The following is a 21,353-nucleotide window of genomic DNA, read 5'->3' as shown; positions in this document are numbered from 1 at the left end:
TAAAATAGACTTAGAGGGAGAATACTAGATCGAGGATTGATTTTGCCTCTGCCTGATAAAGTCCAAATATAGGCCGACATATAATGCCTGTTATAATGTCAACGAGGAACAGACTTTTATAAAAAGAAAGATTTTTACAAAAATTTGCTCTAGAGATATACGTATTTTCAACTAGTTTAGTGACTCTTTTCTGTCGTGTAAATTAGATGGCATTTGGTAGCATGCTGACTCCGTAAAGCGGGAAATTTTGTTAAGGTTCTTTCTTTTGTTTTACTGAGTTTGTCTTTGATTCTGCACTTCCTGATAATACTCAAATATGTAAAATGTCGTATAAATAGAGAGCAGACTGTTAGAAGGAAAACTATTTTAATGTAGTTAAGACACAATGTAGATGTAACAAGTTGAACTTGTATTGCAGGGGTAAGCAGTATATCAATATTTAATTAGTTTATTTTTATAATAGAAAGTTTTTAAATTTGTTATAATACAAAATACAATAAAAGATTTAAAAACTATTTATATATGTATTTTATCTCTATTTATTTATCGGTTTTAGTATTGACAAACTCCAAACCATACTTCTCTCCGTTTCTAGCCAAACACTCAAGAATCTTCTTTCCAGTTTGACATTCAGGAAACTGTTTATAATCTAACTCCTTTTCACAAACCTTCCCCAGCTCATTTAACTTCGCTATCTTGGCTTCATCGCCTTTCATTGCCGGTGTAAGAGAACTCACCATTCCAGACCTAATAAACTTTCCATTTTCCATGATACCCGCTCCTTCGAATAGACAGTCCATGAGACAAAGACCTGTTTTAGTAGTGGGGATTTTTCTGTCTCTCAGAGTTTCGAAATCCTCCTTGGTTGCGCCGGATTTAGAGCGACAGTTCCCGAGTAACGACTTTGTAGTTTGCCGGAATTTTTCTCCGATAAATGAGGCTTCTATGGAGTTGTCCATGATAAAAAGCAGAAGCAAAGCTGCAAATAAAGAAACCTCTTATTATATAAATGCAAAATTATATAATACTAATAATATAAGTCAGTTAAAATATATACTAGGCATCAAATAAATAGCTAGAACCCCAGAAGATGATAAAGTAGAACAAGAACTGATTGTTAAAGTAAAAAATGAAGTTAATAATATGCAGTAACCATATGACTAAATTTAAAAGCATAATTATATTGCCATGTTATGGTTTAATAGACCATAAAAATCATTAATTAACATAAAAAGTAAATTAACTAGAACTACATCATCTCAAAAAAGTATCTCAATTTCATCTCATACCAAATAAAAAAAATGTTGTCATTCTAAATCTGGGTAACACAATTTTTCTGCAACTGCTAAATGTTATTGTAATTTCGAGTTACTTTCAGACTATCAGATAAGTATAGGTATATACAAATTATCAATGATCAACATAGTGTATTTTCCATTCTTCTTGTTCTAACAGACTAATTGTACAAAATAAAAATATATGCAAATGTTATATACAAAACTTAAAAAAATTAAATCATATATATATATATATATATATATATATATATATATATATATATATATATATATATATATATATATATATATATATATATATTGTCATACTTTTTCTTTCCCAACCAAAGAAAAATAAATAAAATATCCATCGGAATAAAATTTTAAGAAATCATTATAAACAAAAATGTATATATTAATTTAAGATAAGATTTAGTGTAGATAAGAATAGAAATTTGTGTTTCCGTTGCAAACAAAATTATCAAAAAACCTTTGTTTAGAATTAGAAGACATTTTACCTGCAAGTTAATAATCTTTTCATTGTTTGTATAGTCGAGTATTAAATGAACATATTTTAATCTTTTGAAATATGTATAAATGATGTATTGAAAAAAACCAATTTTAAAGTAAGCTATTTAGTTTTCTCTGAAACCGAAATTAGGCTTTTCCAAAATCATGATAAACACAATTTAAGCTTTTTGATTGGACGGTCGTTTTTAAAATGGGAATTTGGTGAGTCGATCATGAGAGAGGAGAAGGTAGTCATATTTTGGTCATCGAAAGGAAACAGTCGTTTTTCTCAAGATAGGGTGTGGTTCGTGAGTTTTGGATACCGGCGTAATGAAAAGAAGTGAATAGTTTGAAGACGGAGATAACAAGTGGATTAAAAGAGGTCTTTGTATCTACCGTGGGCATTTTATAAAGTATATGTGAAAGTATTCTTACGGCATCAAGTTGACAAAAGGAGGTCCTGGTGTCATAAATAAGTAGCGGAGTTTGGAGAAGTGAATCAGGCGTTTTTTTGTGTAGTCTGAAGGAGGTTTGCAGAGACGTAAAGAAGGAGCCGAGGTGCCAAAGAGGGGAGATCACATCTTTGAGGAGACTGGACTTTTCTGGGTATGTTCCAACATACAACTCAAGAAGAAAATAAACTGTAAGTGTTTGTACAATTGAATTTTATATCTGTGAAGAATCGTTTCGACATCATGGTCATTATCATTAAAATTTAAGAACTGAGGTTTTGTTAGGCTAATCAAAAGTTTAAAGTTTTGTGGTTTCTTTTTTCAAGTAAAGAAAATTTTAAGTAAAATTGGTTTTTCACGTAATATAAATGTATGTAGCTTTACAATCTTATTATCATAATAATTTGATTTATTTTCTTGTATGCTGATTGATAAGATAACGACAGAATTTAATAATTGTTTTATTCGTTCATATAAAATAAAGAAACGTAAATCTTTGTAATATAATATATTTGTATTATTATCCTTTCTTCTCTCCCGATAAAAGACAACTAGAAAATCTTTTGAATCCATCGAACACAGGTAATATAAGGATTATTTTACTTTTGATAACAGATAAGTTATAATTTTTTTATTGGCTCAATAAACTAAGTTTGAACTCAAAATAAACAATCATAACAATATATATGTATATATATGTATATATATATATATATATATATATATATATACACTGGTATTTAGGCGGTACGCCCTTCCGGTTGGGATCTATGGAGGAGTATCACCGAGCCGCAAGCCCTTATCTCTTGCCGTACTGCTCCACCATAGGCCGATCAGATACCAGCATATTCTAGTTTAAGCCGCAGATTCATTTAGAATTTTAAACTACTGCGTTAGCCTTTTTGTTTTCTGTACACCGAGCTGGGGATCGAACTCGCATCCACTGAACCACTCGCAGTGAAGCGAATGAGAACCGGCCGCCCAGCCCGCTTGGCTATCTGACCGACTTAAATCATATTCAAAAATTAAGGAAGCCAAATAAAAAAAGCACGCTAAAAGGACAAGATACCGAAGCAATGCCATAGTCCCGTCTATAGTTATAAAAACAATTTGAGTCGCACGATTGTTTTATTTATTTCAAGATTCTTTGCTCAGTACCTCTATAAAAATGTGAAATAAAGGAGGAAACAGATAAAAATGCAATAAAGATTTGCTGGAATGAAATAAAGCAGTTTTTTGTTCTTGGTTTTTTTTCTATGTCAATACCACATGCTCTAATTATGTATTTAGTCGTCCACCAGTGTTTTGATGAATAATATATATGTTGTTTTCAAAGTATTAATTTTTAAGCCGTATTATTTGCATTCTTTAGTATTAACACTGTCAATTCTTAACTGTAGTTCTTTTGCAGAACTCCCAAGCAACACAGTATCATCCGCGTATCTCAGATTCTTCTTCTTTAAGTTCCATCTTCTATCGAAGGTTGGAAATCATCACGACAATGCGGACCCTGTTAACTGCCGCTCTAAATAGTTCTGCACTACTACATTCAAGCCATTACCTCAAGTTCTTAAGCAACGATATTTTTCGTCTTTCCACATTTCGATTTCCTCGAATTTTGTCTTTCATAATAAGCTGCAATAATCAGTATCTTTGCCCTCTCATAACATGGCCTAAGTACTCAAATTTTCTTCTTTTGATAGTCAATATTTTTTCAGCTTCATGTTCTATTCTTCTAGTAATTTCTGCATTTGACATTCTTTCAGTCCATGATATTCGTAGGATTCTTCTGTAACACCAAAATTCAAAGGCGGCCAACTTATTTAGATGCACTTGTTTCAGTGTACATGCTTCCAACCTATAAAGAAGAGTAGTGAATACGTAACACCGAAGCATTCTTAGACGTAGTCCTAACCTAATATTCCGACAACAAAGAAACTTTTTAAGCTTAACCAATGATGCACGTGCTATGTCAATACGTGTCTTAACTTCTTTGGTTGGGTCTACATTTGATGTTATTCCTGCTCCTATATAACTATATACCTATATAAGTATTTATAGGTATTCACACTTTCAATAACAATATCCTCAACAATCAATTCTGATTTAGTCATGATCATGCATTTAGTTTTTTTCAAATTCATCCTTAGCCCGTATTCATGACAGCATTCATTAAGTCATTGCATTACGTTCGATAAATCATTGTTGCTATACGTCATTATTACTGCATCGTTTGCAAAAACGCAAGTTACTCAAAAACTTCTCCATTGATACATATACCTTCTATTGAATCTGAGAGCGCTTCTTTAAATACCACTTCACTGTAGACATTCAAGAATAGTGGTGACAGCATGCAACCCTGGCGGACTCCTCTCTGGATTTTGATATTTCGTGTGTTCTCGTTGTCAACTCTTATCTTGGCAGTTTGATTCCAATATAAATTAGATATAATTTTCATATCACGACTGTCAGTATTTTTGATTTTTAATATATCTACAAGCTGTTTATGTTGAACCTTATCAAATGCTTTTTCAAAATCTACAAAACATAAATACATGTCCTGATTCATATCCATGCATCTCTGGGCTAGCACATTCAAGCCGAACAAAGCATCTCTTGTGGCCATACTATTTCTAAAGCCAAATTATGTGTCACTAATTTCATATTCAAAAGTTTTAACAATTCTGCTGCTTATTATTTTCAAAAATGTTTTAAGTGTGTGACTCATTAAAGCTATTGTACTGTGATCTGAGCAGGATATTGCACTTAACTTTTTGGGTATTGCCACAAAGGTCGATTGCAGCCATGATATCTGATATCTGCAGTCTGATATATTAGATTAAAGAGTTCAACCATTACATCAATAACATCTTCATCAATGAGTTTTAATAATTCAATGGGCACATTATCTGATCCGGTAACTTTACCCTCTTTTATGTTTTTGATGGCATAGATGACTTCTTCCCGTAATATTGGTGGTCCAGTGTCCTCTGTGGTTTCTAATAATAGTTCTTTTCTTTCATCATTAAATAGCTTTTGGATGTAGTTGGTCCAGTGACACAATCTTTTCTTTATATCAGTAATAATATCTTCTTTATCTCTTTTAAGGATATTCGTTCTTGTGTTTTTTCTAGAACATATCAATCTCAGATTGCTGATCTTAATTTCGCTGACCGTGATGCCGACATAAACCCTGGAAAGTACCTCTTTAAGATACCTAATGCTCGAAGTACAAATTAAAACGCAGTGGTGACAAGATGCACCTCTGTCTAACTCCACAGAAAATTTCAATTGATGCAGAAGTATCTCGGCAACTTCTGACATTTGCTTACTGGTAATAGTACAGATTTTGTTTAATTTCTAAGTCTTTGTCGTCTATTCGTACTCGTTCAAGAGTTTCCATCAATTTTCCATGTCTAACCTCTTTATGTCGATGATTGACATCTCTACACTTCTGTACCAGTACTTGCACGCTGAATAGTGCCTCTCTTGTTCCAAGATCATTAAAGTCGTGACTCAAAAGTCTGATTGTCCTATAGTCGGAAAACTTTTTAGCATTTCCTTTGTTGGAAGTATTACAAATAGAGAGTTAAGCCAGTCTGTTTTTATTTGAAAGGCTGAGAAGTGATTTTTTCCTTTATTTACAAGTATTTTTTTTATTGGTATTTCATCTTGTCCTGTAGTTTTTCTGTATCTTTTATTGTATTTTCTAATTCTTATTATTATTGTGGGACCTGTAGTACAATTTTTGTATTTCTTTTGCTTGTCGTTCATTGCTAAATAGATCTCTTCTATCACAATAATAATTAACGAATAAAACGTGATAGATAGTAAATAGATACTGTTCTACGAATAGTATTACAATCGTTAATGGACGTGTAATATATCTATTTTGTCTTAAAAAAAAAAACTGTTATGTCAAATTAGTGCAATTTCGCGTCATAAAAGGAGGTAATAATAAGAATAAGAAAAAAAAGTGACAGTAGCTTGCTAAACATAGAATAAGAGAATGAAATTAAACCTACTTTAAGAATAAAGCAGGATCAATATATTGTAAAAACAAAGTGCCGGGAAAGATAAAAACATAAAGAACAGTAAACAAGAACAAAAACTTGATCAAATACTTGAAAGAACAACGCCCTATTATACGCTTTCTACTACATTTTCATTATACAAATTTCTAGTTACACTACAAATAAACACAAATATAAATTTTATATAACGTACCTATTTTTAATGCCCACATAATATCTAAACATATGTTTAACACTAATTGAAACAACTATATCAATTGTATTAAAAAAAGGTAATGATTTAAACTCAACCAAGTGAATAATGTTGGCCATGGTATTACAGTATCAGATGACATTGCGTTTTTCCGGTAATCAACCAACTGACATTAATATAACATCAATTTTTTCATACAGGGTAGAGCAGAATAAATAAATATAATAAAACTTAAGGTGTTTTTTGTTTGATACAACATAGGCCAGAGGCTAAAAAACAGTGGATGAAAAAAGAAATACTATTACAGATGGAAGAAAGAACGAAATATAAAGGAAAAGATTTACAGCAGTATAAAGAAATATAACGAATAATTAAGGAAAAAATCAAAACAGCTAAGGAAATCTATTTGATGAAACAATGTAAAGAGATAGAAGAACTAGAAACAAAATATGATATGAGAAATATGCACAAAAAAATAAGAGATGTGACTGGAATGGGTCGAAATAGACAGCAAGGACACATAAAAGACAAAAAAGGAGTACTACTAATAGATTTACCAGAGAAATTAAGTGGGAGGAGTACGTTAGAGAACTTTTCCAAGATGAAAGAGGTGAAATGCAGAAAATAAAGAATTAAATCCTTTAGAGAGACAGAAGATCACGATAGATGAAATCAAATATGCTATTAAAAACTCTAATAAGGCAGCTGGATTAGATGAAATACCAGTAGAACTGTTAAAACTAGTGGAAGAGGATAACTTGGAAGTAATGGCAGATTTATTCAACACGGTGTAGGATACGGGAATAATACCACAAGGCTGGCTGAAGTCAGCATTTATAACCATCCCTAAAAAACAAGAAGCAAAAGAGTGCTCTGATAATCGAACACTGAGCCTCATGAGTCATATTTTAAAAGTACTGCTGAAAGTAATACATAAGAGAATATACGAAAGGCTAGAGGAGGATATTATTGAGACGCAGTTCGGGTTCCGAAATGGAATGGGTACTCGAGAAGAACTATTTGCCATCAACATATTGATTCAGCGATGTCGGGATGTAAACGTTGATCTACACTTGTGCTTTATTGACTACGAAAAAGCTTTCGATAAAGTAAGACATGAAAAACTAATATCAATACTTATGAACAAGCGCATTGACAGTAAAATCATAAATATAGTGCAAACATTATATTGGAACCAAAGTGCCATAATTCAAATTGATGGGCAATACTCAGAAGAGAAATGAAGATCTGTTGAGCAGTTAGACAGGAATGTGTTCTATCGCTACTTTTGTTTAACTTATATTCTGAAGACATTTTCCAAAACACGCTCAATAATATCAAAGCGGGAGTTACCGTTAACGGAAAATTAATTAACAACTTACGATATGCAGACGACACTGTGATCTAGCAACGAGTATAGAAGATCTACAACATCTGATCGAAAGCTTAAGTATAAATAGTGCTGAGATGGGAATTACTATAAACGCTAAAAAAACCAAGTACATACTAATTACAAAAAGACCACAAAATATACATCACCTATTGACAATCAAGGGTAACGTGATAGAACAAGTAGAAAAATATCAGTACTTGGGAACTTTGATCAATGAAACCAATGATCATACTGCAGAAATAAACAGGTGAATAGAGATTGCCAGATCAGCATTTATACGAATGAAGCCACTTCTAACGTGCCAAAATCTAAATCAGACTACGTACCATTCGCTGTTATATATTTTCAATATTATTAAATGGAGCTGAGACTTGGACTCTTCCCCCTCTTCCCTCTCCGATTAAGAATGCTAAGGGGCTACGTATTTAACACGCTATTATACGGTGTAAAGACCTGGACTCTCAAGCAGAACAATATAAAAAATATTGAAAGTTTCGAGATGTGGTACTATTGTCGAATGCTGAAGATAAGTTGGGTTGAAAGAGTTACAAACTTTGAAGTAACGCGAAGGATAGGAAAAGACCCAGAAATTGTGTCAACGATCAAACGAAGAAAACTCGAATATTTTGGTCACCTGATGAGAGGACATAAATACGCATTGCTTCAAAATATAATGCAAGGAAAAATAGAAGAAAAACGGAATCCAGGCCGTAGAAGAATGCCATGGTTGCGTCATTTGTGAGAGTGGTCTGGCTGTACCACTAATGAACTTTTTAGGTCAGCTGTAAACAAGGTCACGATAGCCTTGATGATTTCCAATCTCCGATAGGAGTCGCACAAGAAGAACAAGAAAACTTGGACATTAAAAAAATGCAATTTAAAAATCGAGGCTTTCGAACTCTGGTTATACCGCAGAGTATTAAAAATATCATGGACTGATAGAATTACAAATAAAGAAGTACTGGTGAGGGTTGGTAAAGAAACATAACTAATCACCACTATACATTCCAGAAAACTGGAATACTTAGGCCACGTGATGAGGGGACCAAAATATGAAATTTTGAGACTCACAATACAGGGAAAGATTCAAGGAAGAAGATCTGTTGGCTAAACGCAAAACTCATGGTTGAAGAATCTACGTGATTGGTATCAATGCAGATTGATTGATTTGTTTAGAGCGGCAAGTTCAAAAATAAAAATGGCCATTATGATTGCCAACATCTGTAGGGAGACGGCACTCAAAGAAGAAAGAAGGTGCTTTTGAACTTAACGGTTCAATATAAACCCAGATAGGTAAGGAACAGGAAATTAATTATATTCCTGAAACGCAAGAGTATGGTTTGTTATCCGATATTATATCATTCAGTAATAGGCTTAAATTAAATATGATGCAACAAGTTTGGTAAAAAGCGCCACCAATAATAACGCCGAATGCTTCAATTCTGTTATTTCAAAATTTGTACGAGGTAAATCTGTAAATCAAACCAAGAGAGGTGGCTACCAGTTCAGATGCTTGGGGGCAGCAGTATCATATAATTCACGGGGAAATTATTTAAATAATATATAACAAAATATACTGGTTGTTACTACCAAAATAAATTTATTTATTTGCTCAAAAAAATGTAAAATATGGGTAGAAGAAAAACAAGACACAAAAATATATTAAAAAACAAACAAGTAATACTCAAACCAATAAAGACTGTGGTCTAAATGCAGAAGATTTAGTTCAGTTGTCAAATGAAGACTTCAAAGCAAAGAAACAGGTAATTTTAAAAAATGTACCAAAAAATATTTCGGAAAGAACAGATTTTTAATAATACAACGGTTAAAAATAACTGCTGCTTGGTATATAGCAGGGGTCACCAATTATATTCCCTGGGGGTCCGTTTCAAAAACCTACTACACTTCCGCGGTCCAGACACTCAGCACTAAACCAGGCAGTGGCGTAACCGGAGGGGGGGGGGTTATCAAGAAACCCTCCAGTAGTTGTAACCCCCACTCAGGAGATCATCCTGGTTCTTCTTCTTCTTCTACTGGTTCCTATCCGTTTCGGATGTTGGAAATCATATTGGCAATCATGACCTTGCTCGCTGCGGCTCGAAACAGCTCCGTTGAGGTTTTCTTAAACCATGTTCTTAAATTCCGCAGCCATGATATTCTCCTTCTACCGGGTCGTCGCTTACCTTTGACTTTACCTTGCAATATAGACTGCAGCAGGGAGTAACGGTGCTGATTTCTCATAACGTGTCCTAGATATTGCAATTTTATGCGTTTGATCGTAAACACAATCTCTGGTTCCTTCTTCATTTTTTCTAGAACTTCGTTGTTCGTGATCCTTGCTGTCCATGATATTCTCAGCATTCTTCTATAAAGCCACATCTCAAATGCTTCAAGTTTTTTAATAGTGGTGTCTGTGAGCGTCCATGCCTCCGCCCCGTACAACAACATAGAGAAAACATAGCATACGTAGTTTAAACCAAGCAACTAGGCCACCTCGTTTAGGGAGGGGTATGAAATAAACTCAAGGAAAAAAATGATTATAAAGCTATTATATTGTTTTTTTTTCCGTCTTTGTTTAATAAATATTTGCGGCGTAATTCAAAATATTTGTATCGTAAAACTTAATTTAATCGTTTAATGATAATTTTTCTGGTGGCTTTCTTTCTGCATCTATAGTGTTCAACAATTTTATGGAAGATTAGTTTAGATTACGAATATTTCTATATGTTATCACTACTCTGCATTTTAAAAATTTAAAGATATTTATATATTTATATTTGATTATAATTTTATTACTTTATTTTGAGTTTACCGGCGGTCCGCAAAAAACAAGCTCACGGTCCAGAAGTGGACCGCGGTCCGTCATTTGGTGACCCCTGGTATATAGAACATCAACAACGGTTAACGTCCAGCAATTTAGTTAAAATATGTAAATTACGAGAAGAACAGACAGAACTAAAACCGTGGAAGCAATATTGAATCCAACGTTCTGTGGAAATAGATTTACAGAATATGGAATTGCGAACGAACCCAAAGCAAAAAAATGTTAGAAATAATTTTAAATATTAATATTGTACTATCAGAACTTTTCATACATGATGAATATCCCTTTATTGCAGCTAGTCCTGATGGTTCAATAGGCGTAGTCGAAATTAAATGTCGATATAAAGCAAGTGAACTTACGCCTAAAGAAGCTATTGAACAAAAAAAAATTAAATTTTGCCAAATAGTGGACGGTACATTACATTTAAAAAGAACTGATTATTGTTACTATCAAGTGCAAGGACAGTTATTTATATCGAACATAGAATACTTTTAGTTTGCGGCTGGTTGTTCTGGTAATTAAATAAGTAATTAAAAATATTTATTTTTAACTTAGGTATACTCCGTTAAAGCAGGACATATATTACGTGCTAAAATTTATTTTGTCCATTTTTATTTACATTTCACCTTCACCTCCCTCTTCCCACCTGTTTTTTCATGCAATTTTCATCGCTCGAATATAATTCGTATTGGTCTGTTAACATATCTATAATTTTTTTCTATCACCAATAATTTTATTATTTTTGGTAGAAAAGAGATGAATATATCTTAAATGTGCAAAATGTGGGTATCTATATTAAGAGTATATTGTAACTTGTCATTGGTTATTAAGGGTCATTACACTCAGCTGTCCACACTGACATGAACTGTGACACGATATTAACAATGAACGAAAATAACACAACGTGAAAATATTAACCCCTTCATCAACCATCAACCACCCATTCGATGCTCTACCCTAATCTGACCTCGGGTAATATTTAAGGCCCTTATCGTTTCCCGCATCATGTATGCAATAAACACGCAATGTGTTTACATTAACCCTTTATGATATTATGCAATTCATTTGGAAAATGGAAAATGGGAAATGCACTTTAATTTCATTAATGTGGAAATAATCTGTAATTGATTACAAATCAGTAGCTAATCTATATGGCGCAAAAGAGGGAAGGGCTGGAAGGAATTAACACAGCAATTAATACATACATAACGTAAAATTGATATAGTTTAGTAAGATTCTACTTCTTAATTCATCTGGCATTTGACACACCATTTACAATTCTGTTTTCTTTGCTCTCTATGTTTTAGTGAAAATAGTAAAAAGAGCCGTAAATTTTACTTTATTTCATGCTTCTTAGTATCCAGCTTTAGCCTTACAGCTCTCACTCCCTCAAAGTGGAAAATTCACTCATCCCAGATACCTACAGTATCAAAAGGATTGAGCTGTGATGGGACTCTTCCCGTGTTTAGGTGACTTTCTATGCTGGAGTATCTCCCAAAAAGTTTCGTACACATCTTGACATCGCGACGAGTACAGTTTTCTGCATGCCTTTATAGAGATGTTCATTTAGACCCAGCTGTTTTATGTTCTCTAAAAGGTTTTTGGGAATAAAACCAATACTAGAGAGTATAATAGGTATTGTCTGGGTACTTTTCATTCTTCACTGTTTTCGCATTTGAATTTCCATATCCCAGTACTTAGCGATCTTTTCGTTCTGTTTTACACGAAGATTATTGTTGTTGGGTATCGGCATATCAATTAGTGTTGTTTGTCTCTTTAGTTTATTAACTAGTATAAGATCTGGTCTATTATGTGCCAGTGTTTGGTCTGTGAGTACAGTGCGGTTCCAGTATAGTTTGTAGTAGTCATTCTCAAGTATACTTTAAGGAACGTATTGATAATATGGGAGATGGTTTGTTTGTAGAAGTCCCAGTTTGATGGCTATATCTTGATGAAGGATCTTTCCTTCTGAGTCATGCCGTTCCTTATATTCAGTTGCAGCAAATGCCTGACAGCCCCCGGTAAGATGTTGGATGGTTTCTTGAGCTTGACATTCATATCGTCATTTGTCATTATGGATCTGAGGGTCTTTCATATATTTCAGGTAATGTTTGGTTGGTCTAACGTGATCCTGGATGGCGAGTAATGAACCTTCTGTTTCAGGGAACATCTGATGATCCTGATGTAAGCCAACAGTTCGACACTATATTGTCGACATGGTCTTGACTGACTCATTGGGATGTCACCCGTGTAAAGGTTTACCAATCCAGGTGCGCATTTTTTCGTCCCTAGAAAGGTGGTTTATTGGCATTTCTGGTTCCTTCATTTTAAGTGGTGTTGTGTCATCTACTGCTCAAATAGCACCATGAAGAGTAGATGTCTCAGCCTGCATCTGAAAATAGGTTTCTAATTGCTCGCTTATAACCATAAGTCCTCTTCCTCCTAAATACCGTGGTAATGTCGTTCTTTCTACAGCACTACGAGGATTCTTCTTATTATTATTATGATCATTTTAATATAGATGAGTCTTGTTTGACTGTACAACCGTTATAATCGGCTCCGTCTTAGATGTTATCTCATTCGAGGACACTCAAGTGGCCTTTTTCTTGTTGCCGTTTTCCTTTTTCTTACGTTTTCCAAAACAAGTTTTACAAGATTTTTGTTGTAAAATATTACATATTTTTCGTGTCCGGAAAAACTACAACTTAAATAAAAGTTTGTAATGTCTGTATATGTACGGTCTACTGTAGTCGTCGGGATAACATGCTACGCACAAAATAATTAAATATACAGAGGATATAAATAAAAAACTAAAGGAAAAGTGTAAAAATACAAAGGATGTAGAAAGAGAATGAAGAAATATTAAAAAATGTATACATGACGCAGCTGCCGGACCCTTAGGGATAAACGGAAGAGTATCAGAAAACGACGAAGGGTTTAAAACAATTTGGACTGATTATTTTAAAGAATTATTATTGCCAAAACAAGAGGACGAAGAGCTAAGTGAAAACGTAGAAGAAAAGATTAAGACGATAGGAAACCAACCAGAAAAACGAAAATGAAAGACGAAATTGAAGAAATGATAAATAATAGCCGCAACGGTAGAGCCTCAAGAACAGACAGACGGGCAAATATTGAACTCATAAATATGGTGGGAGATAAACTAATAGAAAAACTATACAATTTAAAAGGTTTATTTTTTTTTTTTGTTTATTCAAATCGTTGATGAACAGATAGGCGGTTTTCCCCATGACTTTTGTTAACGAAACAAACTGGTTTATTTTACATATTTTAAAACTAAGACTATTTAATATTCTAAATATTTTGTCTATTTCTCTTTTTTTTATCTACATGTAGAAATAAGAATTTTTTATAAATTTGGGATATTTATACTTTTCTTTATTTTAGTTTTCTACATTTTCGGATCATAACAATATATAGAATTAGAATTTGAAGAATGAGTATTATGTGCAACACAAAAACAAATTAATGGAGCCAGTTGCAATAAATTGATAAATAGTTTCAAATTAATAAGGGAAAAGTACATAGATATAAAAAACTAAGACATCATATCTGTTAAGTATTGGATTTAATCGAAATTTATACAGAGATAATAAACATTGATCAATTTTTTTGTAATAGGTTTAAATATCAACACCAGAGACGAACTCGTTTTTATTCGGATAATTCGTGTGATCATTATTGTGTGATACTATTTTGAAAATTTCTCAATATTAATTGAAGGGAAACCAAAGTAACAAGATTATTATCACAAACTGCAGAAATTTTAAATATTGCTGGCTACTGACATATTTAGACACATTCATTCCTCAGGTTACATTGACTGTTTTGTTCAGACTTCCGTCCTAACATGTCATTTTAACCAGTTGTTATCAACAAGTCCTCGTAGACACTTCGTCACAGAACTAGCAACTTCCAGTGGAGTCTTACGTTGCCATGTTAACTATTCCTGTTGTAATTTAAAAATCAAAGTTTATAAAGTTGAATAATGTAATTCAAAGTTAATTTAACAACATTTAAAGGGTTTTTACTCATGTATTCAATGGCTTCAAACATGTACATCCAGTACCTTGGTCAAAATTTTAAATTTTATGTTTGAATTAATTAAAGTGGTTATATTTTTAGTATAGCACTGATGATGAAATATTAATTCCAAAAACGTTCTGTGATGTAGCCCGATGGGGTTTTTAATATTATACCTTTTTACTCACTTTATAGTTCGATGACATTCGAACATCTGACACTGCAAAAGCAGGTGCACTTGGGGTGACCTTTTTTTAATAGCCAAACCAGCCGTCATCTTCCGACAAAACAAAGGTAGTGACCTTAGCGGGTCAAATTAAAATACTTATGTCTTCTATAACTCCTACATTCGTTACTTATTTTTAAAGAGTGAACAAGCTTCGCGAAATTATATTTCAAATACACACAATAACCTAAATTTGGTGAAAATACATTTGTTAGTACATATCTTTCTTGTTCTTCTAGTGGCGCTACAACTCTTTGTGTCTTGGCCTGCTTAACAATGTTCTTCCATTTTGCCCTGTCGGATACTTTCCTTCGCCACTGCCTGATGTTCATGGTTTTAAGATCCCTCTTTACGTCGTCTATCCATTTTTTACGGGGCCTTCCTCTTGTTCTGTTTCCTTGGGGCTTCCATCTCTGGACTACTTTTACAGCTCGATTATCTGGCATTCTTTCTAGGTGACCAAGCCAGTTTAGTCTTTGTGACTTTACAAATCTGACAATATCTGCGCTCTGCATTAGTTCATCCAGCTCGTGGTTCATTTTAATTCTCCACGAACCATCGCTGCATTGGGTTGGTCCAAATATCTTCCTTAGTATTTTGCGCTCAAATATTCTCAGTTGATTTTCATCAGTGGTTGAGAGGGTCCACGTTTCACATCCATATGTGACCACTGGTCCAATTACTGTTTTGTAGATTCTCAGCTTAGACTCACGATTCAGTAACTTACTTTTCATTAAGTATTTGTATGCATAAAAGCACTTATTACCGCTAAGAATCTGTGGTTGTATTTCTTGACTGATGTTGTTATTGTCATTTATTATTGAGCCTAGGTAGGGAAAAGTGGAGGCATATTTGTAGGTATGATTGTCTACCTTCAGATTCTCATGTTCATTCGATTTTGTGCACTCAATGTATTTTGTTTTTCTTTCATTTATATATAGACCAAACGTAGCAGCTTCTCGTTTCAGTTCTATAACTTTTTCGCTTAATACCCTTTTGTTGCGGCTTATTATGGCAACATCATCCGCATATGCGCATATTTACATAGATCTTGTATTAATAAAGCCGTTTATATCCAGTTTTCTAATAACAGCTTCTAAAGTTAGATTAAAAAGTGTTGTTGATAAGGCATCCCCTTGTCTAACTCCATTTTCAATATCAAAGGCCTGCGTCATATCTCCATCTATTCTCACCATAGCTTTGGAACCCTCCAGAGTCATTCGTATAAGTTTAACCAACTTATTGGGTATCCCTAACGTAGATAGTTGCTTTAACATCTTTTGTCGATCTACTCCATCAAACGCCTGTTTGAAATCGATATACAAGTTGTAAATAGGTATGTTATATTCAACACATTTTTCATGTATACCTCTTAACATATGTATTTGGTCTATAGTTGACCTCTTTGGTCTGAAGCCACATTGGTATTCACCAATAATCTCCTCCGAAAACGATTCCAGGCGGCTATATATAATTCCTGATAATATCTTGTAGATGACATTTAAAACTGTTATGCCCCTATAATTTTTGCAGAGTCGTTTGTCTCCCCCTTTGTACATAGGAAGTATGATTCCTACTTTCCAATCTTCTGGGATGACTTCTAGTGTCCATATGCGGTCGATTAGTTTATGGATACGCCTTCATAGCGCATGTCCACCATTCTTTATCAGTTCTGCAGTTATTCCATCTGTGCCAGGTGCTTTGTTCTTTTTTAGATGTTTTATGACGTTTATCGTTTCTTCCAATGTTGGTTGCTCAACTAGTTGTTCTGCTGTGTGGTGAATTATCTCTTCATCTTCGTTTTGTTCTTTTTCTGGGTTTAACAGCTCTTGAAAATACTCCTTCCACCTTTTCATTATTTCCTCTTTCTCGCTGATAATTGCCTCATTTTTGTCCTTGTAAACTGTTGATCTTGTCATGTATCCTTGGGTGCATTGCTTGGTTTCCTTGTAAAATTTTCTAGTCTCTCTTCTGTTATTATAATCTGTAATTTGTTGTATTTTTCTATTCAACATTTCTCTCTTTTTCCTTCTGCATATTTTCTTTGCATCTTTTCTGAGTTCTTCATATGGCTTTCTATTCGATCGGGAATCGCTTTGTAGACATTTCTGTCTAGCTATATTTTTGCTATTTATTACTTGTTGGCAATCTTGGTCAAACCATTCCTCGTTTCTTTTGCTTGTTAGTACATATAAATTTTTAAAATTCACTTCAACAGCGTAAATGTAACGCTACTGGTATGAAGTGAAGCCAAGACTAAGGTCAGCGTTGTTATGTTTTATTAGATACTTTAATAAGTTTGTTATTCTATGACTATTTGACTGTATAAGAATAAATAATAAAGCAGTTGATAAATTATCTATAATTACAACATGACAACAGTGTTTTCGTGAAATCACAATTATCATTTCTCAGAATTTAGCGCATAGAATTTTGATATTACATTATAGTATCCCTTATCTGCCATTAGAAGTTTTTAGGCAACGTTAATAAGCTTCAAATTTGGCCAGTTTTGCTGGCAATAGTTCCCGAAATTATACTCAATTGTGAACGTCGCGATTCCGGTCCTGCGTTTATTACCAAACCCTACAATGTGTTTGTATTTATTTTCTGATAGAAAGGCCATAAAACTTAACTGTTTTCCAAATAAAACGTAATATATAAGGGTCAATTAATTCAGTTTCGTAGCGCCGTTAGAAGCCATAAATCAATTTAAAAACGATTAATAATCACGAGCAAATACCACGAAGTTTGTTTAATGAACTTGTCCGCCGTCATATTACTCAAACTAAACGAAATTGAGATATTAATTTTGGTTTTACTATTTCGCTCCATAAGTCTTAGTCAAGCTGTCACTTTTTTGTGGGGACTTTATATATAAATGAACCTTGGGCAAATAAGCCAACGTTGAATCATAATTCGATGTGTTTCCCACAAAAACCACTCAACCCTGTTCGGGATCTCTGAATAAATAGAAAAATAATCCTTTTCCATTCGTTTCGGGTAATTTTTTTGGTTTAACACAAAACTAGATAAGGTCACTATAAATAGAAAGTAATTACAGTATACTCCCTCTATAACGAACACGGTTATTACGAGGTTTCGCTTATAACGAGATACATTAGATGTCCCGTGAAATTTCTATTGAACTATAACCGTCTATAGCGAGGCAAATTTGGTTATAACGAGAGAAAATAAGATCCAAAAACGTGTTTTTTACGTTTTTAGTCCGGTCGTGGGTATAAATAAATACCTTTTCAAACAGCCCCTCAATAAACTTAACTGCAGCCCGCAATAAACTTCTTTACAATGAATAAATACGAGTGTTTCACATCTTTAGAAAATATATGATAGAATGAGACTGGACCATTTAAAGCAGTTAAAAATAACAAAGTTCTTAAAATTGCAGAAGCAATAGTTTATGTTATCCTTGAAAATACGATTTATACATTATGTAGTTGGAAAAAAATATGTACAGCTTTTTTGTTTTAACGTATATCATTGATAATAAAAGTAAACAACTCTTTTATGTTTTAATATATTTCATTGACAATAAAAGTAAATAACTTTTTTTCAAAAACGCCATTCAAACAATATTTATTAGCATCTTATATTGCTCCGAATGGCTTCACTATAGGAAGTTAATGGTTTAGAAAACTACAGATTCATATGTATGCACAGTATTGTGATTGTCTGATATAACGAGATCGGCTTATAACGATGTAATTAGTCTGTCATTTCAGTTCTCGTTATAGAGGGAGTCTACTGTATATACTTTTCTTTGACTCATATGCAACAATAGAGCAGGCACGGTTGAGCAAAATCCAAGTAAATAATGTCTACAGCTGGTTTGAAATGCAACGAAAAGCAGTTCTGCTCAATATTTTATTATAGACATGCACAGCTATGTTGTGGCATTGCAATAATATTAAACAATTTGAGAAGAGTATTTTATATTTGAAATCGCGAAATATTGTATTACTTACTTAAACAATAAATGAAATTTGTTTTCATAAAGATAAAATATTAATTATAATAATCTTAAAAATAATAAATATATAGTGATAAGGGGGATACAAAGAAGTAATACGAATTATTTTCGAGAATTTCTAATCACTGGATTTGTAATGAGTTTGTAATCCAGTCTCATACAAAAAGGTGCGAATACGCGTATTAAAAACTATTTTATAGAATATGGACGATTAAGTGTAGTACGAGTAAGCAAACCAAATTGACACAGAAGTGTTTCAATATACAGGGCGATTCATTAAGAATGTGCAATGTCTGAGTTGTAGATTTTAGACCTCAAAATATATTGATTCTCCCCCAACATGCCTTATATAAATATGGCTAGTTTCCAAGATATAGGGTGTTTAAAGTTGAATTATGAATTTTAATTTACTTTAATAACTTTGTATGTTTTTACAATTTTAATTAGAAAATTGAAAATTTTATGTTTTATGGCATGAGGATTGGTAACTTAGACTCCTATTTATAATTGCTAATAGAGGGTGCCAGCTACACTTGGTTATGTTTAGTAAATCAAAGTAAATTGTTTTGTCGGATATAGGTAAAATTCTAGAAAAAAAAGTTACTTCTGTTTGATTCATGTAATTCGGTCGGTTATCGAGTTATTTGCTTCTAAAAAGTCCAATGAATTTTTATTTTACAAAAAATTGTATTCTCTGAGTAGCAATAATAAATTAATGTAATTAAAGAAAAAAAAACAAAAAACTTCAAAGTCAATGTTTAAAATGTCGCATTTACTTTATTACTTTTTAATCTGGTTTCACAAAGATCTCTTAATATCGTATAATCCTTGTCTATTATTTTTAATCACATTCGAGGCTTCTTCTATTTTCTGTCGCAATTCTAAAAGAGAATTAAATATTTTTTTGTAAATTAGAGCCTTCATTTGCGATCAAATTGAAAAATCCATAGGATTGACATCAGGACTTCATCATCATCATTTTGGCTTTACAACCCTGTGTGGGTCCTAGCCTCCCCAAGAATTTTTCTCTAGTCGTCCCTATCCATCGCCTTCCTCCGCCAAGCACGTATTTCCATATTTCTCATGTCTTCATCGATGTTATCTAGGAATCTTGTTCTGGGTCTGCCTCTTCTTCTTTGACCAATAGGTCTATCAAGGAGCGTTTTTGTAGCTGGGTCGGTTTGCTCCAACCGCATTACATGGCCTACCCACCTCAGACGTCCTATCTTTATGTGTTTTACGATATCTGGTTCCTGGTATATCCTATAGAGTTCGAAGTTGTATCGTCTTCTCCAGACACCATTTTCATTTACCGCTCCATAGATGCGCCTTAGTATTTTTCTTTCGAAACATCCTAACATGTTTTCATTGCTTTTTGTTAAAGTCCAGGTTTCTGAACCATATGTTAGGACTGGGCGTATTATTGTTTTGTAGAGTTTTACTTTTGTATTTCTTAATATAACTGTAAATTTAAAAAGGAGATTAAGCCCAAAATAGCATCTATTAGCAGTGCAAATTCTGCGGTTTACCTCTGCGGTAGTGTCATTTTCAGTATTGACGAGCGTTCCCAGGTATACAAATTCGTTAACTGCTTCGATGACGTCATTTTCTATAACAAGTGGCCGTAGTGTTTGTGGTTGCGTACCTATTTTCATGTATTTTGTTTTATTGGTGTTTCAGGACTTCTTGGTGGCCAAGCAAACTGATTTTCACGACCAATCCATCGATACGAAAACTGTTAATTTAAGTATTGACGAATTTCTAAAGAATAATGTGGTGGTTCACCATCGTGCAAAAACCACATATTTTGTTTTAAGGTGAGCGGTATATTCTATAGTAATTCGGGTAAATGTTCTTGAAGAAAATCTAAATACAGGGGTTTATCCATATAATCCATTTAAATTGGTTGGCAGTTTAGAACCTATCATGTAGTCACATATTTCAACACACCAAATGTTAACCCTAAATCGCAATGAAAATGGGCTTCTCTCGTAGCATGAGGATTTTCAGAATGCCACAAATGATTATTTTTCCAATTAAATATTCTTCGTCTGTAAACGTTGCTTCATGAGTAAAACGAATTGTATTCAAAGAAAGTTTTTTATTTTTTTTAATTTGTTATTATTACACAGTTGGACAAAAATGTACTGGACTTTTTTAGAAGCAAATAACCCGATAACCGACCGAATTACATAAATCAAACAACAGTAACTTTTTTCTAGAATTTAACGCTTCTGCCATATTTTACCCGACAGAAAAAATGCTTTGATTTACTAAACATAACCTAGTTTAACTAGCGCCCTCTATTAGCAATGCTACATTAGAGTCTAAATTAGCCATCCTCATGGTAAAAAACGTAAAATTGTCAATTTTTAAAAAGAAATTGTGAAAACATACAAAGTTATTGCG

The 21,353-nt window shown here is 33.2% G+C and overlaps 1 protein-coding gene across 1 annotated transcript; it reads right to left on the bottom strand.

The window, feature by feature from the left end:
• Positions 1–432: 432 nt before the first annotated feature.
• LOC140442196 (uncharacterized) lies at positions 433–6,565 on the bottom strand. Its single transcript, XM_072533276.1, has 2 exons — positions 6,467–6,565; positions 433–979 (listed from the first exon to the last, which is right to left on the bottom strand). Exons 1-2 carry the CDS (start codon positions 6,483–6,485, stop codon positions 540–542), a joined length of 459 nt encoding a protein of 152 aa, XP_072389377.1. The 5' UTR covers positions 6,486–6,565; the 3' UTR covers positions 433–539.
• Between the last annotated feature and the right edge of the window lie 14,788 nt (positions 6,566–21,353).

Source organism: Diabrotica undecimpunctata, chromosome 1 (genome assembly GCF_040954645.1).
Source record: "Diabrotica undecimpunctata isolate CICGRU chromosome 1, icDiaUnde3, whole genome shotgun sequence".
Taxonomy (NCBI): domain Eukaryota; kingdom Metazoa; phylum Arthropoda; class Insecta; order Coleoptera; family Chrysomelidae; genus Diabrotica; species Diabrotica undecimpunctata.
The sequence above is the reverse complement of the archived record's forward strand: the minus strand, read 5'-3'. Positions and strand labels throughout refer to the sequence as shown.